Source organism: Girardinichthys multiradiatus, chromosome 9 (genome assembly GCF_021462225.1).
Source record: "Girardinichthys multiradiatus isolate DD_20200921_A chromosome 9, DD_fGirMul_XY1, whole genome shotgun sequence".
Classification (NCBI taxonomy): domain Eukaryota; kingdom Metazoa; phylum Chordata; class Actinopteri; order Cyprinodontiformes; family Goodeidae; genus Girardinichthys; species Girardinichthys multiradiatus.
In genome coordinates, this window is record NC_061802.1 from 39,856,764 (window position 1) to 39,882,535 (window position 25,772).

General features: G+C 41.8%; 3 protein-coding genes across 7 annotated transcripts in view; 1 reads left to right on the top strand and 2 right to left on the bottom strand.

Annotated features, from left to right (window-relative positions):
• LOC124874150 (gamma-aminobutyric acid receptor subunit gamma-3) overlaps positions 1 to 2,286 on the bottom strand; it is an 81,065-nt gene extending 78,779 nt beyond the window's left edge. Inside the window, exons 1-2 of the mRNA XM_047375387.1 lie at positions 2,043 to 2,286; positions 1,718 to 1,863 (exon numbers count right to left, since the gene is read on the bottom strand). Coding sequence (XP_047231343.1) covers positions 1,718 to 1,863; positions 2,043 to 2,095 — 199 coding nt within the window. The 5' untranslated portion in view covers positions 2,096 to 2,286. The remainder of the gene's footprint in view (positions 1 to 1,717; positions 1,864 to 2,042) is intronic.
• Positions 2,287 to 15,270: 12,984 nt separating this feature from the next.
• Positions 15,271 to 25,772, bottom strand: part of gabra5 (gamma-aminobutyric acid type A receptor subunit alpha5) — a 47,699-nt gene continuing 37,197 nt past the window's right edge. For all 4 annotated transcript variants that reach the window (XM_047373987.1, XM_047373986.1, XM_047373988.1 and 1 more), the window contains 3 exons: positions 20,460 to 20,612; positions 19,277 to 19,488; positions 15,271 to 18,828 (listed from right to left, as the gene is read on the bottom strand). In XM_047373987.1, coding sequence (XP_047229943.1) covers positions 18,538 to 18,828; positions 19,277 to 19,488; positions 20,460 to 20,612 — 656 coding nt within the window. In that variant the 3' untranslated portion in view covers positions 15,271 to 18,537. The remainder of the gene's footprint in view (positions 18,829 to 19,276; positions 19,489 to 20,459; positions 20,613 to 25,772) is intronic.
• The window catches only part of gabrb3 (gamma-aminobutyric acid type A receptor subunit beta3), a 76,201-nt gene continuing 74,878 nt past the window's right edge, over positions 24,450 to 25,772 (top strand). The window contains exon 1 of one of the 2 annotated variants that reach the window (XM_047373981.1): positions 24,450 to 24,782. In XM_047373981.1, the coding sequence (XP_047229937.1) occupies positions 24,688 to 24,782 (95 nt within the window). In that variant the 5' untranslated portion in view covers positions 24,450 to 24,687. The remainder of the gene's footprint in view (positions 24,783 to 25,772) is intronic. The other variant, XM_047373984.1, reaches the window with a different exon arrangement.

The window sequence follows — 25,772 nt, forward strand, 5'->3', positions numbered from 1 at the left end:
TCGCAGGCAGGCTGCGGTTCCTGGACTCAGGGGTGAAATGGGATAAATCTTGGAGAAAGTTGTTCGCTCGGATCTGGCAGAAAGACCAGGAATTTGGCTGTTTGGATTTGCCTTTGAGAAGCACCAGTGAGACTCTCAAGGCTGACAGAAAATTAAGAGTCAGCCTAACCCAAATAATTATTGTTTTTCTGAATCTGGCTCCCCTGCACGGCCTTGATGGCTGGCTATCTTCAACTTCTCCTGGAAGTTATGTAAACATGACGTTCTGCTCCCTCTGCCCCCTCCCTTCCCTGAGGACACCTGTGGACCTGCTCAGAACTTTGTGGCCGGTTGATGTACATTCCAACGAACCATCAAGGACAATGGCCTCTGTGACAGTGCTTCATGGACTTACTTGCACACACACACATGCTCAAGATAAACATATGCACCCCCTCACACCACCTTCACCGTTCCCGGCATGATGTTGTTTTGTAAATTTGTTGCTCCTTTGTGCTGAGGTTTTTTGCAATCTCAAACTGTATCCTGCTAAGGATAAAGTGTGAAATATGATTTTTTTCCCCTCTACTTACCTAATGTGGCCTCTTTTCTCATCTATCAAGGGCAGTGCCTGTGAGTGGGCAGCAAAGCCTCGGTGACCCGTCCCCCCCTTGTCTTGTGTCATGATGTATGTTTGGATGGGTTGTACTGGAATTCTAATTTCCCCTCGGGGATCAATAAAGTATCTTTGAATTGAATTGAATTGAAATGAATATTCTCTATAGGGTTCAGGTTAGACCAGTTTGTTAGTGGTCAAGCACAGTGAAACCATAGTCATTAAAGCAGGTGTTGGTACCTTTGGCAGTGTGGGGAGGTGCCAAATCCTGCTGGAAAATGAAATCAGCATCTCCGTGAAGCTTGTCAGCAGAAGAAAGCACAAAGTGATCTAATAATTGCTGCTAGAATGCTAGATGGACTTCAAAAAACACAGTGGATCAACACGGATGATATGACACCCTAAATCATCACTGACTGTGGACATTTCACGTTTTACCTATGCTTCTCCACTTGATTTCCAAACAAAATGCAAAATGTACTTTAATCTGATATAACTTTGGAATACACAACAACAGTCTCTTTAGCCCAGGTAAGATGCTTCTGGTGTTATCTCACGTTCAGGAGTGGCTTAATACAAGGAGTGCAACACCATGTCCTGATAGGTCTGTGTGTGGTGGCTCTGCCAGCAATGACTCCAGCTGCACTTCACGCCTTGTGATTCTCCCTCAAACTCTTATGTTTTTCTTTACAATCCTGTCACAGCTGTGGCTATGCATGTTGCTAGTGTGGCTTTTTCCACCACATTTTTCTTTTCACTCATCTTTCCATTGATTTGCTTAGATCCAACAGCCAGCTTGTTCTGCAATAACATTTTGTGGCTTACTCTCTTTGTCCATGACTGCCTCGATAATGACAAAACCTTTTTTTTAAACCTCTTTTTGATTTGTCTTATGTAAAAATCTACTTTTCTGAAAGACTGAATGTTGTTTTTTTCATTACCTGTAAGCCAGAATCATTAAAATTAACATAGACAGGCACTTAATATATTTAAGTATGTAATGAATCCATATAATATATCAGCTTCTGTTTTGGAACAGATTTACAGAACTATATTGGTTTTCAATGAAATTCTAATGTATTAGGATGCGCCTGTTTCTGCTGAAACAAAAGCGAACCTCACCTCCAATATCCGGTCTCAGCTTCTTATCGTACTCTTTTAGTAAATTGTTGAGTATTGCCGTGGTGTCTGTTTCCTGGGATTTAGGAGCCAGCATTTGATTCACAGTAACATCCTCGTAGTCCTCCTCATACCGCATTGTTAAAGAGCTAGAAAGTGAAAAAGAGGCAAACACATGCATCATCGTTAAAAGGGTGCAATGGGCAGAGATCTTGCATTCAGAGTCAATTCAAAGGAAGTTAGACATAAAGTTTGAAATAAAATCCCTGCAGAGGTGATTTGGAGATGTTTGGAAGAAAAGTAAAGAGAAGCAAGGTGCGCCACTTACCAGGTGAAAAGGACCGACAGTAGTCCGACATAAGCCAGGAAACTGGGCGTCATGTTTCTCGGATCTCGGAAGAGAACAAGTAGATATGTGTCAGAGGACGGTGTCTGTGTCTCACGGTCAAAGCAGCACTGAGGAGGGCGATGAGGAGGAGGGGGAGTACTTCATAGTTTCTAATCCAGCCGATGTGTCTCTCGGTGTGAATAAAAACAAAAACCATTCATATCCTTTCTAGGTGACCAGTTTCTCAAACACAACTCAGCAGTTTGTCACTGGGGAGGATCGCAGTGTTCTCCATCCAGAGCGGACGGCGCTGCGCTCTTTACGCAGGTGCGCACGACGGCTGCCTCTGAGAGCCGAAATATTATCAGCAGAAAAAAAGAAAAATCTCCTCTGTGGCGAAGTCGGCTTTACCCAGCAGTCGTTACACCTGCACGAAAATACTTTTTGTTGAGCTTAGGTTCTTCTCTCTCTATTAATTACACAGCATTGTCCCCATTTGGTTTCAACACACCCTGTAAATATACCTGCAGCAGAAGAATTAATCTTTAATGATTATTTTTAAATGCAAAACCTTAAAACAGGCCTAAATATAACATACAAACGTGCAAACTGCCTTGCAGAAAGGAGTTTGATGTTTAGTTCTCTTAAAACTACAAGATGAACATGTTTTATTGGGAATTTATGTGATGATCAACATAAAGTAACACGTTAATGTGAAGTGGAAGGAAAATTACACGGTTTCAGTTGTAACCTTTTCTAACAAAAATGCATTTCTATTCAGCCCCTTTTCCCCATAACCCTAATAAAATCTTTTGCAACCAATAATCTTTGGAAGTCAACTAATTGGGGTGAGGTAGTCCAGGCGGTGGTTCTCCCAGTAGGTTTCCGAGCTCTAGAGGGGCCTTTGAATGTCTGTGGCTCCCATCTCCTCTATGTCTGTCTCAAACCCGCTATTGGACATTCTTATGGAGTAACTTTATGTACACAAGCACGCTCACACATACACTCACATGTGTTTGGAGTCAGATGTTAACAGATACACAGATGTTCTATATTGAGCTGCGGTTGCTACTAAATACATTTTGCAATAATTAGTACCGTGTACCTTTCAGTAACATTGTTGTTATATATGTTTCTGCAGGTGTAGAAGCAGTCTTCTAGGGTGTTATCTTGTATTCTCTTCTTCCTACTTTCTCTCCTCTATTCTTTTCTCCTTCACCCCCTTTTTACATTTTGCCCCTCCTCCTCCCTTTCAGCCGTAATGCTCCACTTGTGAAAGTAAATCTGTTGGGCTTCTTCTTGGCATTCAGACAACAATTTTGAGTGCTACTCTGCCGGACAGGACACGGTAAAAAAAAATAAACTTATTGGTAAACAGAATTGTTTGCATGCTTTTCGAGTCTATGTCATAGTTTTTGAGAGCTTTTTGACCCACATGCAAAAACTTCCAGGAAACAGAAAAATCTTTTAGAATGTTTTATTTGGAAAAGATAACGCTTCATCAGCGGATGGGTTCTGGAATGGTACAAGCACGTCACTAGGGGAGAAGACAACAGAAGGTGAGAGTGAGGGGGAAAGGCAACGGTTGCGTGGTGTTCTTACTGGCTGGAGCAATAATCCGTACATGGAGGGGGAAGCAGAATCCAGAGTGCGGGTGGTCCACGAAGTGATGAAGGCAGAGAGAGTGGTTCATTGGAGGGTGGACAGAGTAGGCAGCAAAACAATTAGGAAACCTGGTAGTGTCCAAGCCGGCTGTGATCTGGAGACATGGAGGTTCCAGGGGAGTGAGCCCAGAGTCTGCCTTATCACAGGCAATCACGAGAGGCAAAACCGTCAAGAGTTCTGGGAGGCACCTTGGCAAAGGATCAGAACTGGAAGTTAGCAAAGTCACAAAAATAGCAAGGCAAAAAACTTGAGAGGCTAGAGGTATCACTATGGTTGACACTCAGGCGTTGAATGAACGGCAGCTCACTCCTCTTAAGCCTCCCTAACGAGCCTGATCCATCACAGGTGTGGCGAAGGCAGCCTCACAGCTCCGCCCACCAACAGAACCTGCTCTCAGGGACACAGTTACCGGACTAACCTGGATTCAACAATCGCCACCTGGCACAGGGTGCTGGAATGGACAGGCTTGAGTTGAGAGACATGAAACGTGGGGTGGATGTGAAGATGCTGTGGAAGCCGGAGACGAACCGCTGTGGGGCAGATGACAGAATCTATAGAGTAAGGACCAATGTATCGTGGAGCCAACATGGCCGACATGGGTTTCAGGGGAATGTTGCGGGATAACAACCAAACTCTTTGACCAGGCATGGAGTGCGAGGCAGGAACCCTTCTGTGGTTAGCAATGCGGTGGTTGGCATCTGCAGAACGCTGGAGCGCAGCAGTGGTTAGGCGCCATATGCATCTGCAACGGTGGATGTGGTGTTGAACAGAGAGCACAGAGATGTCTTTTTCATCGGCTGAAAACAAAGGTGGTTGGTATCCCAGGGAGACTTCGAAGGGCGAAAACCCAGTGGCAGCTGAGACATGGAAGTTATGGGGGTACTCGATCCAAGGGAGGTGGCTGCTCCAGTCCATAGGTGAGGAGGAGATGATACACCTAAGAGCAGCTTCGAGTTCTTGATTCATCCTCTCCTACTGGCCATTTCTTGATTCATCCTCTCCGACTGGCCATTAGATTGAGGATGAAATCCTGAGGAAAGACTGACCTTCGCTTAAAAAGCAGAATAGAACTGCCTCCACACCTGGGAAATGAATTGGGGGCCTCAATCGGAGACCTGGGGGATGCCGTGGGGTTGCGGTGAGAGATGCCAGGCAGTCCGGAGTGAGGTAGGCAGCTTTCTGAGAGCAATGAGACGGCAGGCTTTAGAAAAACGATCAATAATAGTGACAATGGTGGTCATACCTGTGGATCTGGGTAGGCCAGTGATGAAATCCAGAGCTATGTGTGACCAGGGTCTTTTGGGAGTGGGAAGGGCTTGAGGAAATCCATAGGGAGGTTGGTTACTGGACTTCCCCCGCATCTTCACATCCACCCCACGTTTCGTGCCTCTCAACTCAAGCCTGTCCATTCCAGCACTCTGTGCCCTCGTTTCTCATTCTTTTCTCTTGCTCCGTCCCTCCCTGCTGATCCCTGCTTCTGCTTTTTGTCTGTATTTTTCTCAGAGCCTCGCTTTGCATATCCTCCAAACTTGTAAATTATGGATTTGGTCAGCTGGACTCTCAACGTAATTGATCAAATTTTTTTTCAACGGGAAGATAGGGTAAAGGAGACCCTTTTGTCCAGACAGGACGTTCTTCTCTGGATACACAATGGATTCTTGGCAGCAGTGGAAGATTGTGTGCCTGACTACGATTTCGGTCGCAGACATGGAAAATGAGTACATATTTGGACTTTTGATAACAGGATTTCTGTTTTTTGGAGTTGGTGGTTACCTGGCTTATCAAGTGATTCGCAAAACGTAGGCGGCTGTTCAAAGCATTCCAAAGCTGCCTGCGATGTTGGATGGAGTCTGTAGAGCGATCAGACTGAAATGTTAAGAGAGCAGAATCGCAAGCTGGACACGATTCTAGAACAGAATCGCAGTCTGGCAGCGGTTGTGGACTCAGAGGTTAAAGGATATAATCTTGGAGAAGTTGTACGGTCCAGATCTGTGGAAAATACCAAAAATTTGGCTATTTGGATTCGCAATTGAGATATACCAATAAAACTCTCAAGAAGTTGGAAATTCACAACTGCCTGAACCACAACATTTATTGTTTTTCTAAATCTGGGCCCCAATGTGGCCATGGCAATGTTTGCTATTGGCTATCGGCAAAATATCTCCTGGATGCTATATAAACACGACGCTCTTCCCCAGCACTCCCCTACCAGCTGTGTGCTGATAGGACTATGTGGCCAATTGATAAAACTTCCACCTCTCTTCTCAAGGACAATGGCGCTTCTATCAGTGTTGACAGTCTAATTCTTGCAAAAACACTCAGACTTATATATATTGGCACCCTCAAGATTCCACCGTACCCTTGCTAAATCTTGGTAAAGCCGTTGCTAAACCCCTGCTGAGGTTTTTTGTACTATTTCAGACTCTATTCTTTGCAGAATAGAGTCTGAAATATGATTTTTTTTCCTCCTATCTTACTTTACCTAAATGTGTGATTTCATTACTTTTCTTAGATTTTCAGATTTCTCAGAAAGATTACCAGCAAAAGCCAATTATTATTAATATTTCATTACTTTTTCATAGATTTTTAGTTTTATCAGAAGGATTACCAGGGAAAACCAAACATTATTAGTAATTTGAACTTTAGCTGCTCTTACACCAATGACCCAGCTTTCTTAATTAGACTACAATGGACTGTTATTACTTAGTTTAACTTCAGTACCAGTAAAAGCAATTTATTATTAGCACCTGAAAATGTGGATTAAAGCTGTTTTGCACCAGTGACTCAGCTTCCCTAGTTAGAATTCAGTGGAATGATGAGACTATCAATATTATCATCTTCTTTTAGCTTAAAATGCTTTATTATCAAGAGTCGCTTGGAACCAATTTCTACCAGTAAACTTGGAAGGATTATTAATTATTATTACTCAGAATGGATTAATAGTGTCATTTGATTTGTTTTTCTGTGTCTGTATCTGTGTTTATTTTCTTTGTGATTGTATTGTAATTGTTCTTCCTCATGTACTGCGCTTTGAATGTCTTGTTACTGAAAAGCGCTATATAAATAAACTTACCTTACCTTACGAACCCCCTCCACCCACACAAGACATTGAGGGTCCGGTACCGGGATCTGGTTCAGATGAAAGGGCCTTGTTGATGATCCCTTCTATGTCCCAGCTGAGAGCACCTATGGTGCAGTGAAGAGGTAATATGGGCTCTGGTGATCCTTCATCGTGTTGGGAGAACTGGCAGGGCGTCGGGTTTGGTGTTTTTTAATCCTGGGCGATAGGTGATGTTGAAATTGAACTGGGTGAAGAACAAAGACCAGCGGGATTGTCTCGGGTTGAGGCGTTTGGCTGATTGCAGATGCGACAGGTTTTTGTGGTCAGTCCATACCTGCACAGGGATCTCCACCCCCTCCAATAGGTGTTGCCATTCATCGAAGGCTAACTTAATTGCCAGCAGTTCCCGATCTCCCACACTGTAATTATGTTCAGTTGACGAGAGCAGACGGGGGAAAAAAATCACATGTATGGAGTTTTTGGTCTGAATCAGATTGTTGGGAGAGAACGCCCCCCACCAGAGTTCAAAGCATCTACTTCTAGGATGAATTGTTTGTGGGGTTTATGTTGGACCAGAACCGGGGGTGTAGAGAAACGTCTCTTAAGTTGACAGTCTACAGTCACACACAAGAACCTCCTCTGATTTGTTATTAATTGCTTCAAACAGCAGTGAACGTGCCTTATACTAAATAACAGCCAGAAACTTTAATGTTTTAATTTAGAGACTGAAACTTTTTCACATTGTTAGTTCCAAAATTGTCACAGTCCTGCGGTGTTTGGGTTTTGAATTTTCTGTTGTGCATGTATATTGAACCATTCTTTGCTGTTGATTTTGTTCTTTAGGTCTAGTATATTTTTCTGTGCTCACTATTGTTAATGTTTTCCTTAATGGGTTATTCTTTTCTGTTTTATTCTTGTGGTCTTTTTACATTTTGTATTATTCTTTTCCACTTCATTTGTAGTTTCCTTGTATCTCAAGATCGTTTGTTCTCATTGTTTTCTTGACGTCTGGATTCTGCTGTTGATTGCATGTTCCCTGTTATTATGTTTCTCTGTGTGTTTCTGCTACGCTAGTTCATGTCCTGTTCCCCCGTGCCAACAGTGTAAGTTTTGTTGATTTATTGATTAATGATTCTTCACCGCAATGCTCTGCCTCTGGTTCTGCTTGCGTTTGAGTTCGTCTCTAACCTAAACATGACATAAATAGCCCGAGCTCAGTCAGACTTCATGGAGAGCAGTTTTTAAGTCTTGCCCCAGATTCCTATTTAGGTCTGGACTTTGACTTGTCCACTCTGACACATTAATGTGCTTTGATCTAAGCCTTTCCATTGTAGTTCTGACTGTATGTTTAGGGTCGTTGTCCTGCTGAAAGGTAAACGTCTGCTCTAGTCTCAGACCTTAGGCAGCCTTTAACAGCTTTTCTTTTCCACCTATCCCACCTGCAGAACAACATCCCCAAACATAATGCTTGCACTACCATGCTAAGGATAATGTGTTCAGTGTGACATGCCGTGTTATTTTCTTGCCACACAGCGTTTTGCATGCACATTTAAGGGGTATGAATACTGTAACGTTAGAATTGGTCTTAAGTGGTTTAATACAGGCACCTTTGTGGGTAAATACTCATTGCAGCATTTCTAATGTGATATTTCTAAGAATGCACCAATTTATTTATTTTTAATATTGAAAGCCTGGATTGGAATATAAAATTTGCACAATTAATTTGGGGTCTTGATCTGAACTCAGACTACTTACTCAGACTAATTACTTGCAGAATTTGACGTGCAATAACAAAGGAAAGTAGCGCCCACATCTTTCAGTAAGTATTCCTCAGGCAGGAGAAGGTCTTTGAGTTTCTATATATGTGCATCATCAAGATGTTGTCACTGAGAGATGAGAGGGTGCATTCGCTCTAGTATCTCAGCTGTAGAGTTACAATGTACTTTAGTTCACCCTGTGATGCTTTGACAGCCCCTCTGTGTCTCCTCTGCTCAGAGGCTGTAGAGCTTTGTTGTTGTTGTGCCTGAGTTGTGTCATCCTCTAATGGCTAAAATGAGAACTGCACATACTTGAAACCAATGCAGCTGAAACCGGGATTCTGCGGTACACAGACAAGGCAAAAACATAACCCTCACTGTTGTGCCGCCAAAATAACTGAATATGTTTTACCAACTAACTTTATGTTTTACCATGTACATAATAGTGTGATTTTATGCAACACTCATACAGAGTTTCTTATTTCACACCTGAAGTTTGCACATACGAGGGTTTTCTGTGAAAACAGTCACTGTCCGCAGGCAATTGTAGGGCTTCAGTGTCATGCTCAAGGACACAGAGGTGGTCAAGCTGGGAATGAAACCAGCAATTCTTTTCACTTTACCACTTAGCCACATGATCACCCACTCATTGCCATATATTTGCATAATGCAAAAGATAAAGCCAAACCCAATGGGCCCAGAAGGAATTAGCAAATGGATTTAATAGGCAGCACTCAGAATGATATCAGCTTAATTAAGGTAAAGTTTTTAGCTTTATGTAAGAAATCACCCATGACCCTAATTTGTGGTATTACCTTCCCTGCATACTTAGCATATGCACCTACACGCTCTGCATGCTAATTCTTCCATCTGCTAAATGAAATGCTCATGTGTATGATGCATTCCACAACTCTTAAAGAAATAACAACATGCTAAGTATGTGAGTAGCCCCTTTAGATTATAATCATCACAAACATTCACAAACTTCAACCATTTGGTCCAACCTTACAGGGTAAACTCAAGTCATACATGCACAAGGTTAAAGAACACCTTCATTGTCTGTCAGTCATTTTCTTTACAGCTTCTTCCATGGTGGGTCGCGGGGAAGCTGCTGTCTATCTCCAGCAGTCAATGGGCAGGAGGCGGTGTACACCCTAGACAGGTCGCCAGTCCATTGCAGGGCAACACACAAACAACCAAGCACACACTCATTCACACACCTAAGGGTGTTTAAAGAGACCAATTAACCTAACAGGCATGTCTTTGGACTGTGGGAGGAAGCTGGAGTACCCGGTGAGAACATACAAACTCCATGCAGAAAGACCCCTGGTCGGGAGTCGAACCCAGGACCTTCTTGCTGCAAGGCAACAGTGCTACAGTGCAACTGTGCCAGCGTGCAGCCCACCTTCTGCACCTTGCAAAAATTTTCATACCACTTTCCCAGATGTTTTTAGACTTGTTCAGATTGTCATGTTGACAGCAATTTAATGTGTTTCATTGGGATTTTAAGTTTTTAAGTTCAAATCTGAAAAGTTGACGTACATTTGTCTTTGCTCTGATGCTCATAAATAAAAGCCAGTGCAATTAGAGTCAGTGTGTGTAATCTAATCTCAGTATAAATTCATCTGTCCTCTGAAGGTAACAGAGATTTGTTAGAGAACATTAGTGAATAAAAAACTAAATTAAGACCAATGAAGACAGCAGACAAGACAGGTAGAAAGTTGTGGAGAAGTTCCAAGCATGGTTAGGTTGTGAAACAATATCCCAAGCTTTTGATATTTGACAGAACACTGTTCACTCAATCATTCAATGGAAAGGGTATAACAACTGCAAACCGACCAAGAAATGGCCGTCCACCTAAACTGAGAGGTTCCACCGGGAGAGTTTTCATCAGAAAGGCAGCCAAGAGGCCATCTGTAACTCTGGAGGAGCTGCAGAGATGCACAGCTCATGTTGGAGAAGCTGTTCACAAAACAGCTTCTCGAATCTGGAATTTAGGCAGAAGTGGTAGGAAGAAATAAATTGTTAATTTAAGGTCATATTCAGTTTAAATTTTACAACAAGCCATAAATATGACACAAAAATGTGGAAGAAGGTACAATGTTTAGATTAAATCCAAAATTAAATTTTTGGCTTATTTCAAAAAGTGCAACCTGTGGCAGAAAACCAACATTGCGCATCTCCCTGAACATATCATCGCCACAGTGAAACTTTTCTTAGGGGATGCTTTTTTGAAAATAAATAATTAAATAAATAGGAAGCCTTGTAATACATTGTAATACACCTAACTTAACTAACATTTTGCTTCACCCTTAACAGAACATATCCATGATGAAACATGGTGGTTTAAACATCATGCTATGGGCATGCTTTTTTTCTCAGCAGAAGCAGGTAAGCTGATGTGAGAGTTGATGGCAAGATTAATCCACTGTCATTGTATTAAGACACCCTGTGTTTATGCCAGACATTGTAAACGTTTCTTTTTTTGTCCCTTTTCAACATTTATTTCAATATAATTTTAGTGGATTTTTATTCTCCCTTCCCTTTTTTTCTTATACTTTCCATTGTCTTGGATGCAAGGAAACTTCTTTCATATAGCTACTCTTTAATCTTCTCGCTTTTTCCACAACATAAGCATCATTGTCCTTAAAACCATGTCAAATTAACTCAATCTTTCACTTCTAACTTCATCAACTGACAAACCTGAGCTGTCACGTTAAATATTCCATCTGTTGCTGTCACTTCCAACACCTGTCTAAGCAGTGAAATTACCTCAATGTTTTGTTACATATTGGTCTCCCATCTTATTCAACATTAAACCTTTACAATAACTTTCAAAATTACCTATATTTGAAGCAGATAATTCTTTTCATCTACAATAGAATCCAGTTAATGTGTGATTTTTTTGTGTGCCTCTCTGTTTGTTAGCCACATGAGACATTGTAGCTGCATTGAGTGAGTTTTATTACACCTAAAAGTTAGATAAGATTTGATATTTATTCCCACCTCTGTATTGCACAGTCCATTTTTCCCTACCATGCTACAATCTGTGATTGATGTCATTTGGTGCCATTGGCAGCGGCTTAATTTGACGCTGACTATAGGCCCGCTGAATGGAAAAAGCAACTTAAACGGAGCTAAATCCTTGACAAGCCGATGTGTACCAGATGTTACTGCAACAGAGACCCCCAAGATGGATTTAGCAGTCCAACAACTGCAGAGGCTGCATGAACTAGTTGTGCATGGGTGTAATCAAAGGCGAAACAGAATGAGCACACCGTTAGGTTTCTGTTTTATCACACTGACTCCAGAAAGGCACGTGTGCATGAAGTTATATGCTTATGTACAGTTGAGGGTATCAGTGATGGTGAGGGTGTCAATGATTGTCCTCTGGGCAGTCTTTTCCACAATTGCGAAGGCTATAATATGGCCATTACCTAATGTATTTGTGCTAAAAATGCATTTTTAAAATTAGTTTTATGTACTTTTCTGATTTTCTGTAACGCTGAATTTGGGGTTTTTATTATGTGTAAGCCATAATCACCAGAATTACAAGAAAAAGGCATGAAATATTTTACTCCATGTAATAAATGTATACATATTATAGTCAAGTTTCACATTTTGTGATAAATGACAAGAAATATTGAACTTTTTCACAATATTCGAATTTTTTGAGATGTACCTGTAATTTTGGTACTCGTACTCGTCATCTTCAGCTTCATCCGGGACTGGGTTGCGGGGGCAGCAGACTCAGTAGAGACACCCAGACCTCCTCGAGCTCCTCCGGGGGGAGCCCAAGTGTTCCCAGGCCAGTCAAGAGACATAGTCCCTCCAGCGTGTTCTGGGCCGTCCCCTGGGCCTCCTCGCGGTGGGACGTGCCTGTAGAAATCTCCCGAGGAAGGCGTCCAGGAGGCATCCGGTATAGATGCCCGAGCCACCTCAACTGGCTCCTCTCAATGTGGAGGAGCAGCGGCTCTACTCCGAGCCCCTCCCGGACGGCTGAGCTCCTCACCCTATCTCGAAGCGAGTGCCCGGCCACCCTATGGACGAAGCTCATTTCAGCTGCTTGTATCCAGGACCTCATTTTTTCGGTCGTGAAATAAAGTTCATGGCCATAGGTGAAGGTAGGAACGTAGACCTACCGGTTAATCGAGAGCTTCGCTTTCCAGCTCAGCTCTCTCTTCACCACAACGAACCGGCACTGCGTCACAGTTACTGTGGCAGCCGCGCCGATCCATCTGTCGATCTCCCGCTCCATTCTTCTCTCACTCGTGAACAAGACCCCAAGATACTTGAACTCCTCCACTTGAGTCAGGAACTCCCCTCCAACCTGAAGAGGACAAGCCACGCTTTTTCGGTCGAGAACCATGGCCTTGGACTTGGAGGAGCTGATCTTCATCCCAGATGCTTCATACTCGGCTGCGAACCGCCTCAGTACATGCAGTAGGTCTTGGCTTGAGGGGAACAGCAGGAAAGAAAAAGATGAGACGAAATCCACTGGTTCCCAAACCAGACCCCCTCCGACCTTTGGCTGCGCCTACAAATCCTGTCCATAAAATTCATGAACAGGACCAGTAACAAAGGGCAGCCCTGCGAGAGTCCAACATGCATCGGGAACAGGTCCGACTTGGTGCCGACAATGTGTATCAAGCTCCTAAAGTGCCCCCGACTCCGTACTTCTGGAGCATCCCCCACAGGGCACCATGAGGGACACAGTTGAGTGGACCGGTTGGGCAAACTCCCATAATTCCTCGAGTACCCTGCAGAGGGTGTAGAGCTGGTCCAATGTTCCACGGCTGGAACAAAAGCCACACAGCTCCTCCTAAAGCTGAGGTTCGACTATCGGCCGGACTCTCCTGTCCAATACCTTGGCAAAGGCCTTACCAGGGAGCCTGAGGAGTGTGATCCCCCTATAGTTGGAACACACCCTCCGGTCCCCCTTCATAAGAAGGGTGACCACCACCCGGTCTGCCAGTCCAGAGGCACTGTCCCGACCGCCACACAATGTTGAAGAGGCGTGTCAACCATGACAGCCCTATGACATCCATAAACTTGAGGTTCTCAGGGAAAATCTCATCCACCCCTGAAGCCCTGTTACCATGGAACTTTTTAACCACCTCTGTGACTTCAGCCTGGATGATGAAAGAGTCCAACCCCAAGTCCTCAGCCTCTGCTTCCACCAGGGAATGCTTGATAGCAGCATTGAGGACATTCTCGAAGTACTACTTCCACCGCCTGATAATGTCCCCAGTCAAGGTCAGCAGCTCCCCACCCCCACTGTAAACAGTGTTGCCGAAGCTCTGCTTTCCCCTCCTGAGGTGCAGGACGGTTTGCCAGAATCACTTCAAGGCCAACCGTTAGTCCTTCTCCATGGCCTCACCGAGCTCCTCCCAGGCCAGAGTTTTTGCCTCTGCCACAGCCCGGGCCGTGGCACGCTTGGCCTCACTGTATACGTCAGCCACCTCAGGGGTCCCACAAGCCAACCACAGCTGATAGGACTCCTTCTTCAGCTTGACAGTGTCCCTTACTGCCGGTGTCCACCACCAGGTTCAGGGATTGCTGCCACAACAGGCATCGCAGACCACAGCTATGGGCAGCAGCATCGACAATAGACGCGGAGAACATGGTCCACTCGGACTCCATGTCTCCAACATCCCCCAGAATCTGATCAAAGCTCTCCCGAGGTGGGAGTTGAATACATCCTGGTCCACCAGACGTTCCTAGCAGACCCTCACCATATGCCTGCCAAGTCTGTCCGGCTTTCTCCTCTTCCAGCGGACCCAGCTCACCACCAGGTGGTGATCGGTGTACAGCTCAGCCCCTCTCTTCACCTGAGTGTCTGAAACATGTGGCCGAAGGTCTGAAGACACAACAACAAATTCGATTATCAACCTCCTGCCTAGGGTGTCCTGGTGCCAAGTGCACTGATGAACACCCTTATACTTGAATATGGTGTTCTTCATGGACAATCCAGGACTAGCACAGAAGTCCAATAATAAAACATCACACGGATTCAGATCGGGGAGGCCATTCCTCCCAATTACGCCTCTCCAGGTGTCACTGTCGTTTCCCACGTAGGCTTTGAAGTCCCCCAGCAGAATAACAGAGTCAGCACCCCTGACAGGGACGCCAAGAAGGCCGGGTACTCCGCACTACCGCTCGGCCTGTAGGCCAAAACGACAGTCAGAGACCTGTCACCGACCTAAAGGCGCAGGGATGCGACCCTCTCATCCACTGGGGTAAACCCCAACACCAGACGGCTGAGCTAGGGACAACAAGCAAACCCACCCCGGCTCGCCGCCTCTCCCCGTGGGCCCCTCCAGGGTAGAAGAGAGACCAGCCTCTCTTAAAGAGCTGGGTTCCAGAGCCGGCTCCTGCGAGGAGCAACCCGGCCATCAGGCCCTCTCCGACGAGTCCCAACCCCAGGCCTGGCTCAAGGATGGGACCCCAGCTCCATCATACTGGGTGATGTCACGTGCCTCGATTGCGTGGTCCTATGAAGGCTTCATTTTTACAATATTCAAATTTTTTGAGATGCATTTGTAATTTTGGTAATCCTTACTTAAAACAGAAAGAGTTCACTCTGATTTTGTGTCAATCAGTGAGAAAATTTGTTTTATGTATCTTTTGATATAACTGGATTCAACTGTATACATACAACTTTCTTTCAGTGTGGAGTAATCCAAAACTAATGAAACATCGGTTAGTTTCTTTCAATAACACATAAATGTCAGCTGCAACATGATTTTCTTTCAAGAGCTTTATTATCACTGACCACTAAAAGCAAGAAGGCAATGCGAGTGAAGTTTTATTGGAATCAGGTACAGAACAAAGTGTATGTTTTTTGATATCAGCACAGGCCTTGACATTTGCGACATGTTTCCAATATTGAATGGATGGGATAAAATAAACCAAAGCAATGCATTCACTAAAAAAGATGACTGCCAAATGTTTGAAAAGCTAATTAAATACAGGAAAAATGTATGCATGAACATAAATTGCCATTCACATGAGCATTTTTTTATTGCTTCAGGTATTTGTTTTTAAAGCACAGAATTTATGTTTTACTTAAATGTAATAATGCAATACATTAAATAAAACAGTGCTAAAGCAGGAATTAAGTCACATGATAAAGCTCAGGCATTAAAACAAATGTTGCTAAAAATAATGTTTGTACCTTGTGAGCATTAGGTAAAAAAGGCCATTACATTCCATTATTCTATTTAAGTGATTGACATTTTTAAGAAAAAGAGATAGGTACAATAAATAGGCATAGTCTTTTTATGAGACTTAATAGAAACATCATGGCCACTCATATTTCTGTAGCAGATATGGATTGGATAAGCTGAGTTTAGAATAAAAAGCTTAAAAATAGAAAAAGGATAGTTTGGCTTTATTTTATTTTTTTAAATACCCAAACATAAAAAGAAAGTTCCAAATTACCAGGTAACATACTCCAACCTTTAGTTTCTTTTTTGTGTTTAAAATCTGAAAATGTACTACATTGCCTGAAGTATTGAGACACCCCATCAACCACTGAATTCAGACATGCCAATTGCTTCCACAGCCACTTCCATTATGGCAGATAGGCATGCAGACTGCTTCCCTAGGTCCTGGTAATGTAACCAGATGTTGCCTGTGCATGTTAATTCCTGAAACTTCCTTACAACTAAACCTCCTATGGTCAGCTCTTTTTTGAAGAACAATAAAGTGTAAGCAACTCGGAACCACAGCAACTCAGCCACAAAAGTGGGCCATAAAATAACACAGAGCGGGGCCAGGGGTTGATACAGTCCACAGTCTGCTTCATGGAATGGGTTCCCATGGCCAAGCAGCTGCATCCAAAGCCTATTTCACCAACTGCAAAACAAAATGCTGGATGAGGTAGCGTAAAGCTCACCAACAATGGATTCTAGAGCAGTAGAGACATGTTCTCTGGAGTGAAGAATAATGCGTCTCTGTCTGGCAGTCTGAAGGAGAACACTGGGACTGGTGGTCGCCAGGTGAACTGTCCTTGCCAAGCTGCTTTGTGCCAAGTGTTAAGTGTGGTGGGGGAAGGAATATGGCGTTGGGTTGTTTTTCAGGTGTGGTGCCCCTTAGTTTATAAATGGAACTAAATGATGTGTGGGAAAGGTTTGGGGGCCTAATTTTGTTCCAACATGACTAAACACCAGTGCAGAAAGGAAGGTCCACAAGAACATGAATGATCAACAATGCTGTATAGGAACTATACTGGCCAACACCTGAGTCCTGACCTCAACCCTATAGAACACCTTTTGGTGAATATATGCGGAGACTGCGAGCCAGGCCATGTTGTCCAACAACAATGTCAGACCTCACAAATGGGTAAATATTGTATAAACTTAAGCCCTGTGAACAGCCTTCCCGTAAGAGTTGAAACAGTTCTGAAAGGGGTAGAACAACCCTCAATTTCCTCAATCCAAAGGGAAGAACAACTCCTTATTAAAGCCTAAATGTTAAGAATAAGAGTTCGTCGGAGGTTCATGTGTGTTTAAAGGAACGTGTCTCAATAATTTAGGCAATATAGTGTAAGGGTTGGTAATAGATAAGGTACGAGCAAGTATGGAGCACTCCAACTTGAACACATACTGACCTAGAGTTGTAATTCAACACAAACAGGTAGAATGTAACAAATTAGTATTTAAATTCATAGGAGCTAAAGTAAATTGTTATGAAGCTAATAATTTGTGTTTCTGGGTCACTTGAACCTATAGTTTTTTAACAACTCCAATAAAACATGATACAGAGCTAAATCAAAATGAATGGAATAAATGAAGTAACAGCAGGCTAGTTGTTTTCCCAGTTTCTAGTCTTTATGCTAAGGCTAAGCAAAGCTAAAACGAGCTAATTTAATTAAGTTGGAGTTTCTTTTATTTTTGTTAAACATCTGTCTTTGGACAATGGTTATGGAAATTGGTATGATGATTACTTTTTTATCTCACAATTAGCATTGCCTGCACATGTCACACTTATTTTCATGCTAAAACAGGGATTTTGCTCAAGAATAATCATCAAGAATGCTAACTTTAAAAAAAAAAGCTCTAAAAAACAAAGTTTTATCTTTGAAAAAAATGAATGTTTTTATAAACATATATATTTTTTAAACTTGCTAAGGCTGCAACTACATGGGTCATTTTCTTTAAAGCACTAAACTAGCATGTAACAATGCTGTTGTATAAGCATTACATAGATATAAGTGCTAACTTTACTGGCCTAGTGGTGCTATTCTATAAGCAGGGCAAATACACAACTGTCTTAAACTCCATCCATACTTCCCTATATACACAGTTTCTAACCTCATAGCCATCACTTTAGCTTCAAATGTTTTTCTCTGTCACCTCTACTATAACAGAAACTGAGATGAACTAAACTCAATTGAAAACAGGCCACGATCAATTGAAAAGTAACAAAAATGAACAGAGTCCACTAAATTAACTTTCTGAATCAGGCTTCAGAGTGAAGTTGTTGCAGGAGTACAGAGTTCAGTGCATTCATAATGAGTTATCACACTCCGAAGGCAACAGATATAGCATGGCTATTCGTCTGCTTTTAACAACAAAGCAAAGGTACATTTTCCCTGGTCCAATTTCACATTCGTGGACTTCAAGGTCAATATTTACTGTACAAAGACTTACAAAGATAAAAGGCGGTTTTGAGTAATACAGTACAAATTTTGCTTTGCATAGCATTCGGCCTTGCTTTTTTACATTTTTGACTAATAACTAAATGACAGAATAGAAATGCCAAATGCTAAAAATTTAAAAAAGATTCTGTATAACTAAGTTCTGAGTGAGTAATAATAAGTCAATCTTTTAAGTTGGTAATCATACAAGTACTAACTCAAGGCAAACATGGCAGCACTTACCCGAAGCAACACACATGCAATAATTTGTAAATATCTTAAAAGAACACAATTATGATACAAGGACAAAGTGCTTGGCATTATAATTTCTGATTAAGTTTTCGTCATCTCTGGCCCTCAGCGTAGAACTCACTCAGCTCCTTTTATCACTGGTTCCCTGTTCAGGTACGTAGCCCAGTACACCAGGTTGAAGGTCCCAAAAAGCACAGGGAACACAATCCTGGACATCTTGTCGATCTTGCTCACACTGTTGTAAGTCTTTTTGGGGTCTGAGGCCTTGCTTTCAGATGGTTTAAGCTGAATAGTTGTGCTGTTTGAAATGGTGGAGATGGATGCGTCTTTCGTAAGGTTGGCTGTGTAATTCACACCAGTGGAGCAGGTGTTGTTGGGCTTCTTTGACAAAGCTAAAGGGTCTTTTTTCTGCAGAGAATGGAACAAACAGTGAATCTAAAAAAACTGTGCTGGTCATTGCAAAAATTAATATTGGTAATACAAGGGAACAAAAAGATAGATGCAAAACCTGAAGGCAGGAATCAATGTCTTGGATCACTAATGATCTGACATTGCCTGAGCACAGGTACACTGAATTAGGTCTTTATTAATTGGCATCTTAAAAGCTTTATAGAGCAATCCTAAAGTTTTTGCAGAATCATCTTCTTTCTCTTTTGGAATTAGTGCATTTATGGAAATGCTGTTGTGTTGGTTTACCACATAAGAATTAAGATTGTGATTGGAACACGACAAGCTGTTGAAAAGTTTGATGGGTATAAAAACCTTTGAAGGACCATGTAAACTGAAATTTAATTAAATAAAGTTCAGCTGCCAGGTTTGTGTCTTCCTATTTCGATACCACACCCAGAGTAAATACCTTGGGCTGTTGGGCCTCCATTGCCTTCTTCCCATCCCAGGCCCAGCTTCTTTTGGTAAAATAATTCACTGTGGCAAATTCAATGAGGGCTGAGAAGACAAAGGCATAGCACACTGCAATGAACCAGTCCATTGCAGTGGCATAAGCCACTTTAGGTAGGGAGTTTCGGGCACTGATGCTGAGAGTGGTCATAGTGAGCACTGTTGTCACACCTGGCAGGGAGAAAAAACTGGGTCAGTCTTAGTCATCAGACATGCAATTCTGTTTTTATTACAGCAGATTAAGTCATGAAAAAGTAGGCCATGTAGCAGAGTATTTTAACATCACCTTCCTAAAATAATGGTCTAAGTCATTTTCTGTCAAAAATGATTTTTTTTTCAAAATCATCTCCTCATGATGCTAGCCACCTCTTGTAAAATTGTCTAAATCCTCAGTTGAGGTGGCTATTCAATTCCATACATTTAGGTGGTTTTACAGGCTTTTCAACATGGCGACCGTTTAATAAAAAAACAAAATCTACTCAGCCACTGGAGCTATTTCCATAATTCAGGGCTCATTACCTATTAGTAAGTGACAAGGATTACAACAATATAGGCTAGGCGTTAAATATTGCATAGATGTGGAGTATTTTAATTCTGTCTTTCAGTCAGCATTTTTGTCCACAAAGTAGCTACATTCTTGAAGCTAGCATTTAGCAACGAGTGGAAGAGCTCCAGAACCTGTGGTTGTAACAAGTTGTTGTTTTTTGTCAACTCTTTTATTTTTTCTTAAAGATCACTTCATCAACTGTTTTTCTTTTAATTTTCCACATTATATGATCTAACTGAGAAAGATATGCAGATTCATAAAAAAGGGCCATAAGAAATAGCTTTGTCAACACTCATTTTTTGTTATTTGGGGAAAATTGTTAAAAACAATTATTTATATTTTGGGAAGTTTTTTGTGTTTCCTGAAAAACTTGAAAAAATTACCTGTCCTATATTTTTAGGAAGGTGACGATAAACAGATCATGCAGCAGCATCCGAGAAAAAACACTGAGAAATATTCAGCCACTGATCATAGAAATAATAACTAAACATCTCTCTGAAACTGTAAGAATTCTCCTGCATGTTCGATGTTGCTCCTTTAGTTAAAATACTTTAATCTTTTCATGGCTTGATACATCTTTATCTTCAAGACCTACCAAAGACGGTTCTTGCTGGCACAGACTCTCTGTTGAGCCAGAAGGAAACTTGTGACAGGATCACAGTCATGAAGCATGGCATGTAGGTCTGGATGACAAAATAGCCTATCTTCCTCTTCAGGTAAAAGTGAGCCATCATCACTGTGTACTGACCTAGAGACAACAGAGGAGATGGATTTTTCATTTTTCAATGTGCTAGCTCATGCTATTTATTTAAAACAATAAATGATAAACGGTAAGGACTCATACTGGACTCAAAGACTGGATGTCAGACAACAGAGCTGCTGGAAACATTAAATGAGCTTTCTTAGTGCATGAGGGAAGCTTGTATTTCAGATCTTTAGAAAACTTTCACAGACATACAGTGTATGTTAACTCCACTTTCAATGTTTAACTGTATTAAACATAAAAATAACTGATGCCAGAATAGCAAAAATTTATAAAATGTTTCAACATTTGTTGTAATGTCAGGTAGCGATACATGCTTATGGATATTGGTGTTGATCATAAAAAATACAGAAAATCAAAGTATTCATTTCAATTAGTTTGGCACTATTTTTAACTGGGTATTTGTTTGTTTTTGGTGTAGAAAAAATATTTCTTTATTTTCTTCAAGATCAAACCCTTTACTTTAAGATAAAATTTTCAGATCCTCACACATTTCATTGGTTTAAATAATGCTTTTTTTCTGCTTTGTGAAAGACAAGAACTGGTGGACCAAGGAACCTTCTAGTCCAAGAAATAATAGCTTTCTGTAGTAACAGAAAGTGTTATAGAGAAGCTTGTTAATTGCAAAATGCTACTCCAACATTAATATTTTAAACTTTAATCTGCTAGTGGACAAATACACCAGTATCTATTGCTGAGCTTTGTTTTTTAAAGGAAGAACATATTCAGCTTATACTATTTCCTTCCCCGCCCCACCACCACCATTTGGCCTGCTTATCAAAGCTTCTCTTTCTGGGTCATACCGCCGGTGAACTCTGGTGATGACTGAGACTGCGCTCACAGCCTCATACTGAATGCCCTCTCTGCACTATTGTTGCTTTTTCATTCAAATGAACGAGAGATTAAAAAGGGATTTTGGAAAAATTGGCCGATTTGATTCCTCGGATAAACCAAAAATACTTTTAGTAACTTCCAGTAGAAATAAACATGACTAAGATAGGTATTTACTATTTTTGACAGGTTTACAAACTTCCTATGCTTGTGATTTAAATTTTTCTAACAATTCCTTTATTTCCATTAGGGACTGGTGATATGGACTTAAAATTTGATCATGATTTTATGTGGTAATTGTTGTGATAATGATAAAAGTGATGATAAAAACTATTTTAAGGCAAAACAAGTTTATTTATATAGCACATTTCAGTAGCAAGACAATTCAAAGTGCTTCACATTAAGGAAAAAAAACATAATAGGCACAGTACATCACAGTGACATAAAGCTAATTAAAAAATAAAGAGAATAGAATGATGGATAAGAAAATGAAAGGAAAATTGGACTGAAAACGTAACTACAAATGTTTAGATAACACATTCAAACGCCACTCTAAACAAATAGATTTTTAATCTTGATTTAAAGCAATTTAGGGTTTTAGTGCTTTTTCAGTTTTCTGGGAGTTTATTCCAGATTAGTGGAGCATAAGATCTAAAAGCTGCTTCTCCATGTTTGGTTCTGGTTCTGGGTATGCAGAGTAGATTTGAGCCAGAAGACCTGAGAGGTCTGGGTGGTTGATACGTTGACAACAAGTCTGTAATGTATTTTGGTGCTAAGCCATTCAGTGATTTATAGACTAACAGAAGTATTTTAAAGTCTATTCTCTGAGCTACAGGGAGCCAGTGTAGGGACTTTAGAACCGGGGTGATGTGCTCCACTTTCTTAGTTCTAGTGAGGACGCGGGTAGCAGCGTTCTGGATCAACTGCAGCTGTCTGATCAACTTTTTAGGCAGACCTGTGAAGACACTGTTGCAGTAATCAATTCTACTAAAGATGAACGCATGAAGTAGTTTTTCAAGATCCTGCTGAGACATTAGTCCTTAAATCCTGGAGATGTTCTTTAGGTGATAGAAGGCCGACCTAGTTACTACCTTTATGTGCCTCTGAAGGTTCAGGTCTGAGTCCATCACTACACCCAGGTTTCGAGCCTAATTGGTGGTTTCTAGCTGTATTAACTGAAGCTGTGTGCTAACTTTTAAATGCTCTTCCTTTGGTCCAAAGATTATTACTTCAGTTTTGTTTTGATTCCATTGAAGAAAAGTTTGGCCCATCCATGCATTGATTTCTTCTAAGCATTTACCCAGCGCTTGAATGGGTTCATAGTCACCTGGTGACATCGTAACGTATAGCTGTGTGTTGTCTGCATAGTTATGATAACTTACATTGTTGTTTATTAAAATCTGAGTTAGGGGGAGCATGTAGATATTGAATAGGAGGGGCCCTAAGATGGACCCTTGGGGAACGCCACATGTGACTTTGTGCTCTCTGATGTAAAGTTACCTACTGACACAAAAAAGTCAAGTCCTTCAAGTAGGATTTAAACCAACTGAGTGCTGTACCGGAAAGGCTGACCCAGTTTTCCAGGCGCTCTAATAAAATGGAGTGATCAACAGTGTCGAATGCTGCACTAAGGTCCAATAATACCAGCACTGTGGTTCTTCCACAGTCTGCATTTATACGGATGTCATTGAAGACCTTGACAAGAGCAGTCTCTGTACTGTGGTGAGCAGGAAGCCTGACTGGAAGACATCAAAGCGGCTGGACATTGTTTAACTGTTGAAACACAGCTTTTTCAATAATCTTACTGATAAAGGGGAGGTTTGAGATAGGCCTGTAGTTCTGTAGAAGCAGCTTGTCCAAGTTGCTCTTTTTCAATAGAGGTTTGATAATTGCTGTTTTTGACACTAGGTTGTATGGCTGTGACTACATGTCACCACAGTCAATGCCCCACAAACTCAAATAGTTACCATTAAAAGGCCGTTCACACTGAACCTGGTTCTGCTGGAGGTTTGGTCGTGTTAAAGGGAAGTTTTCCTTTCCACTGCTGCTACATGCATGCTCAGTATAAAGGATTGCTACAACATCTGTTATTTGCAGCAATCACGGCAAGTCACAAGTAACTTTTTAACCAATTTGAATTATAAACTGAGCTTGACTGCATAGTTTGACAACTAAGACTAAACAGGAATGTATGCAATTGATTTTGAATCTGTCAGTATGATTGGTTTGAATTTTTACCTGTAAAGTGCCTTGAGACAATTTTTGTTGGGAATTGGAGCTTTATAAATAAACTATTGAATTGATATTGGCCCATACCTAATTTCCATTTGGTTTTATGTAAAAAACATATTTCTTTACAAACACATAGTTTTTAGCAGAAATACTTACAGTGACATTGGTGATCCCGTTTATGACACAATTAATGTTGCTTTAAGAATGTTTCTCTGTTCCTCAATATGTGACCAAGACAAAAGCACTTTATGGGATGTTTTCTTTATTAAATTGTAATGTTGATTGCTCTTGCAGCCACTGAATATCTGTTCTGTGCCATGTTTTCTGACATTGACCAGAGTTCTCCTTTGAGTGAGTGATGTAAATTTTTGCAAACAAAAGTAGGCTGTTGGGAAAATTATTGGATACCTTTAATAAACTAAAGATTGCATATGAATGATTTCCTTGTTTTCTGAAATCCTGTCGAGCTGCGGAGTCTGATAAACTATAGAAAATCCACAGATGACTACTGCATTCTCCTGGCAAAACGGATTTTTCTGTTTCACTAATCCCTTGTCACAATCTGCATCCTGTATATCTCACTCACTCTCTCTGTCTCTCTTTCTATGTGCAAGCGGTGTGTGTGTGTGTGTGTGTGTAACAGAGTCTATCCCATTCTGTCAGGCCAGGCCACTCTTGATTGAGGGCATTCATCCTCGCCTCGCCTGAGCGAGAACGCTGATTCGGACCTGGCTCGGCAGTGATTCCATGCAGGTCCACAAATGACTGAAGCAGAGGGGGTCTGAGAGAGAGGGACAGGAACGACGTTTGGATGGTTCAAGCAATGCAACAAGCAGCATCATGTCTTCAGTGAAAGGAGCACCTGCATTGCCTTTACTTTGTGGACTGTTAGCCTGCAGCCCTGCTCTGTGGGGGCACAGTGTGGGGGTCTCTGCTCTGATCTGACCACCTTCTGGGACTGAAAGTGGATGGAAATCTCCCAGGTGTAAAAAAGAAAATGCGGTTGTGGTGGATTTTACTTTTTGGGTTTTGGAGTGTCTGTGGGGAACTACCCTTTATAGCAGAAAACAACGCAGCTATGCTGGTCAACTGGTGAGTAAAGATTCAGACTATCTGTTTAGTTGTATAACATTATCAGTGATGCATAAGAAACTGAAAGTAAAAAGTTCCCCTATCACAACTTATGGTCATGTATCCATATTTCCATCCCATGTGACTAAAACTGTGAGATCGGGGTCAAATCCACCACGTGTGTGCCGAGCACACTGCTGAGTTATTCTTGGCCTGTTAAACGGGGTTTGAACCTCAGATTAGCTCTGCTAATTAAGATCATGGTGGCTCTGGATAACTTACCTTCCCTTTTTAGATGGCCTTTGCCATCTGTGCAAAAGGTTACATGCAGAACTGCAAGCCAAGTGTTCACTCATCAGAACTTGCTCTGATTCAGAGTCGCCCACCACAGTGAGCATGCTCAGATAAGGTCTCAGATCTGCTGTGTGTGATCATAAACAAATGTTTCTTTTTTTCCTACCACATGCGGTGTAAACCTCTCCCCCTGCCAGATGCAGGATATGGCGTTCTAACGATCTCTGTTTACATCTATGGGAACCCCCCTCCTTTGCGACAGTGTAACAACCAAAAATCAAAAGTATTATTCTTTACATAACGGAATTAAGCAGATATGCCCCCATCCAGCCACCCGTCCTGTCCAGCCCCTCCGTTGCTCCTCCCTGCCTGACTTGTTGCTTCCACAACAACCAATCCCTGAGCTGTGATGTCACTTGGTAAAAGCACAACTGATGGGCCTGCATACGGATTAAGCCTACAGACCCAGTGGCTAAGACTACGGATAAGTAATATTTTTTTGCCCCCTCCCCCAGCCCCCCTCTGCGTCTGCCACCTCTCCTCCTGACAGCCCCAGAGACAGCTGGCTGTGTGTGGGAGGCACTCTAAAATCCTGGAGATTCCTTCATTGTCCTTATTCAGCTTGATTTAAAACATTTTTCTTTCGTCAAACTTCTTTAATGGAGCAGGCCGTAATAACACAGAGCTGAATAATACCACATGCAGACTAAAGCTGCT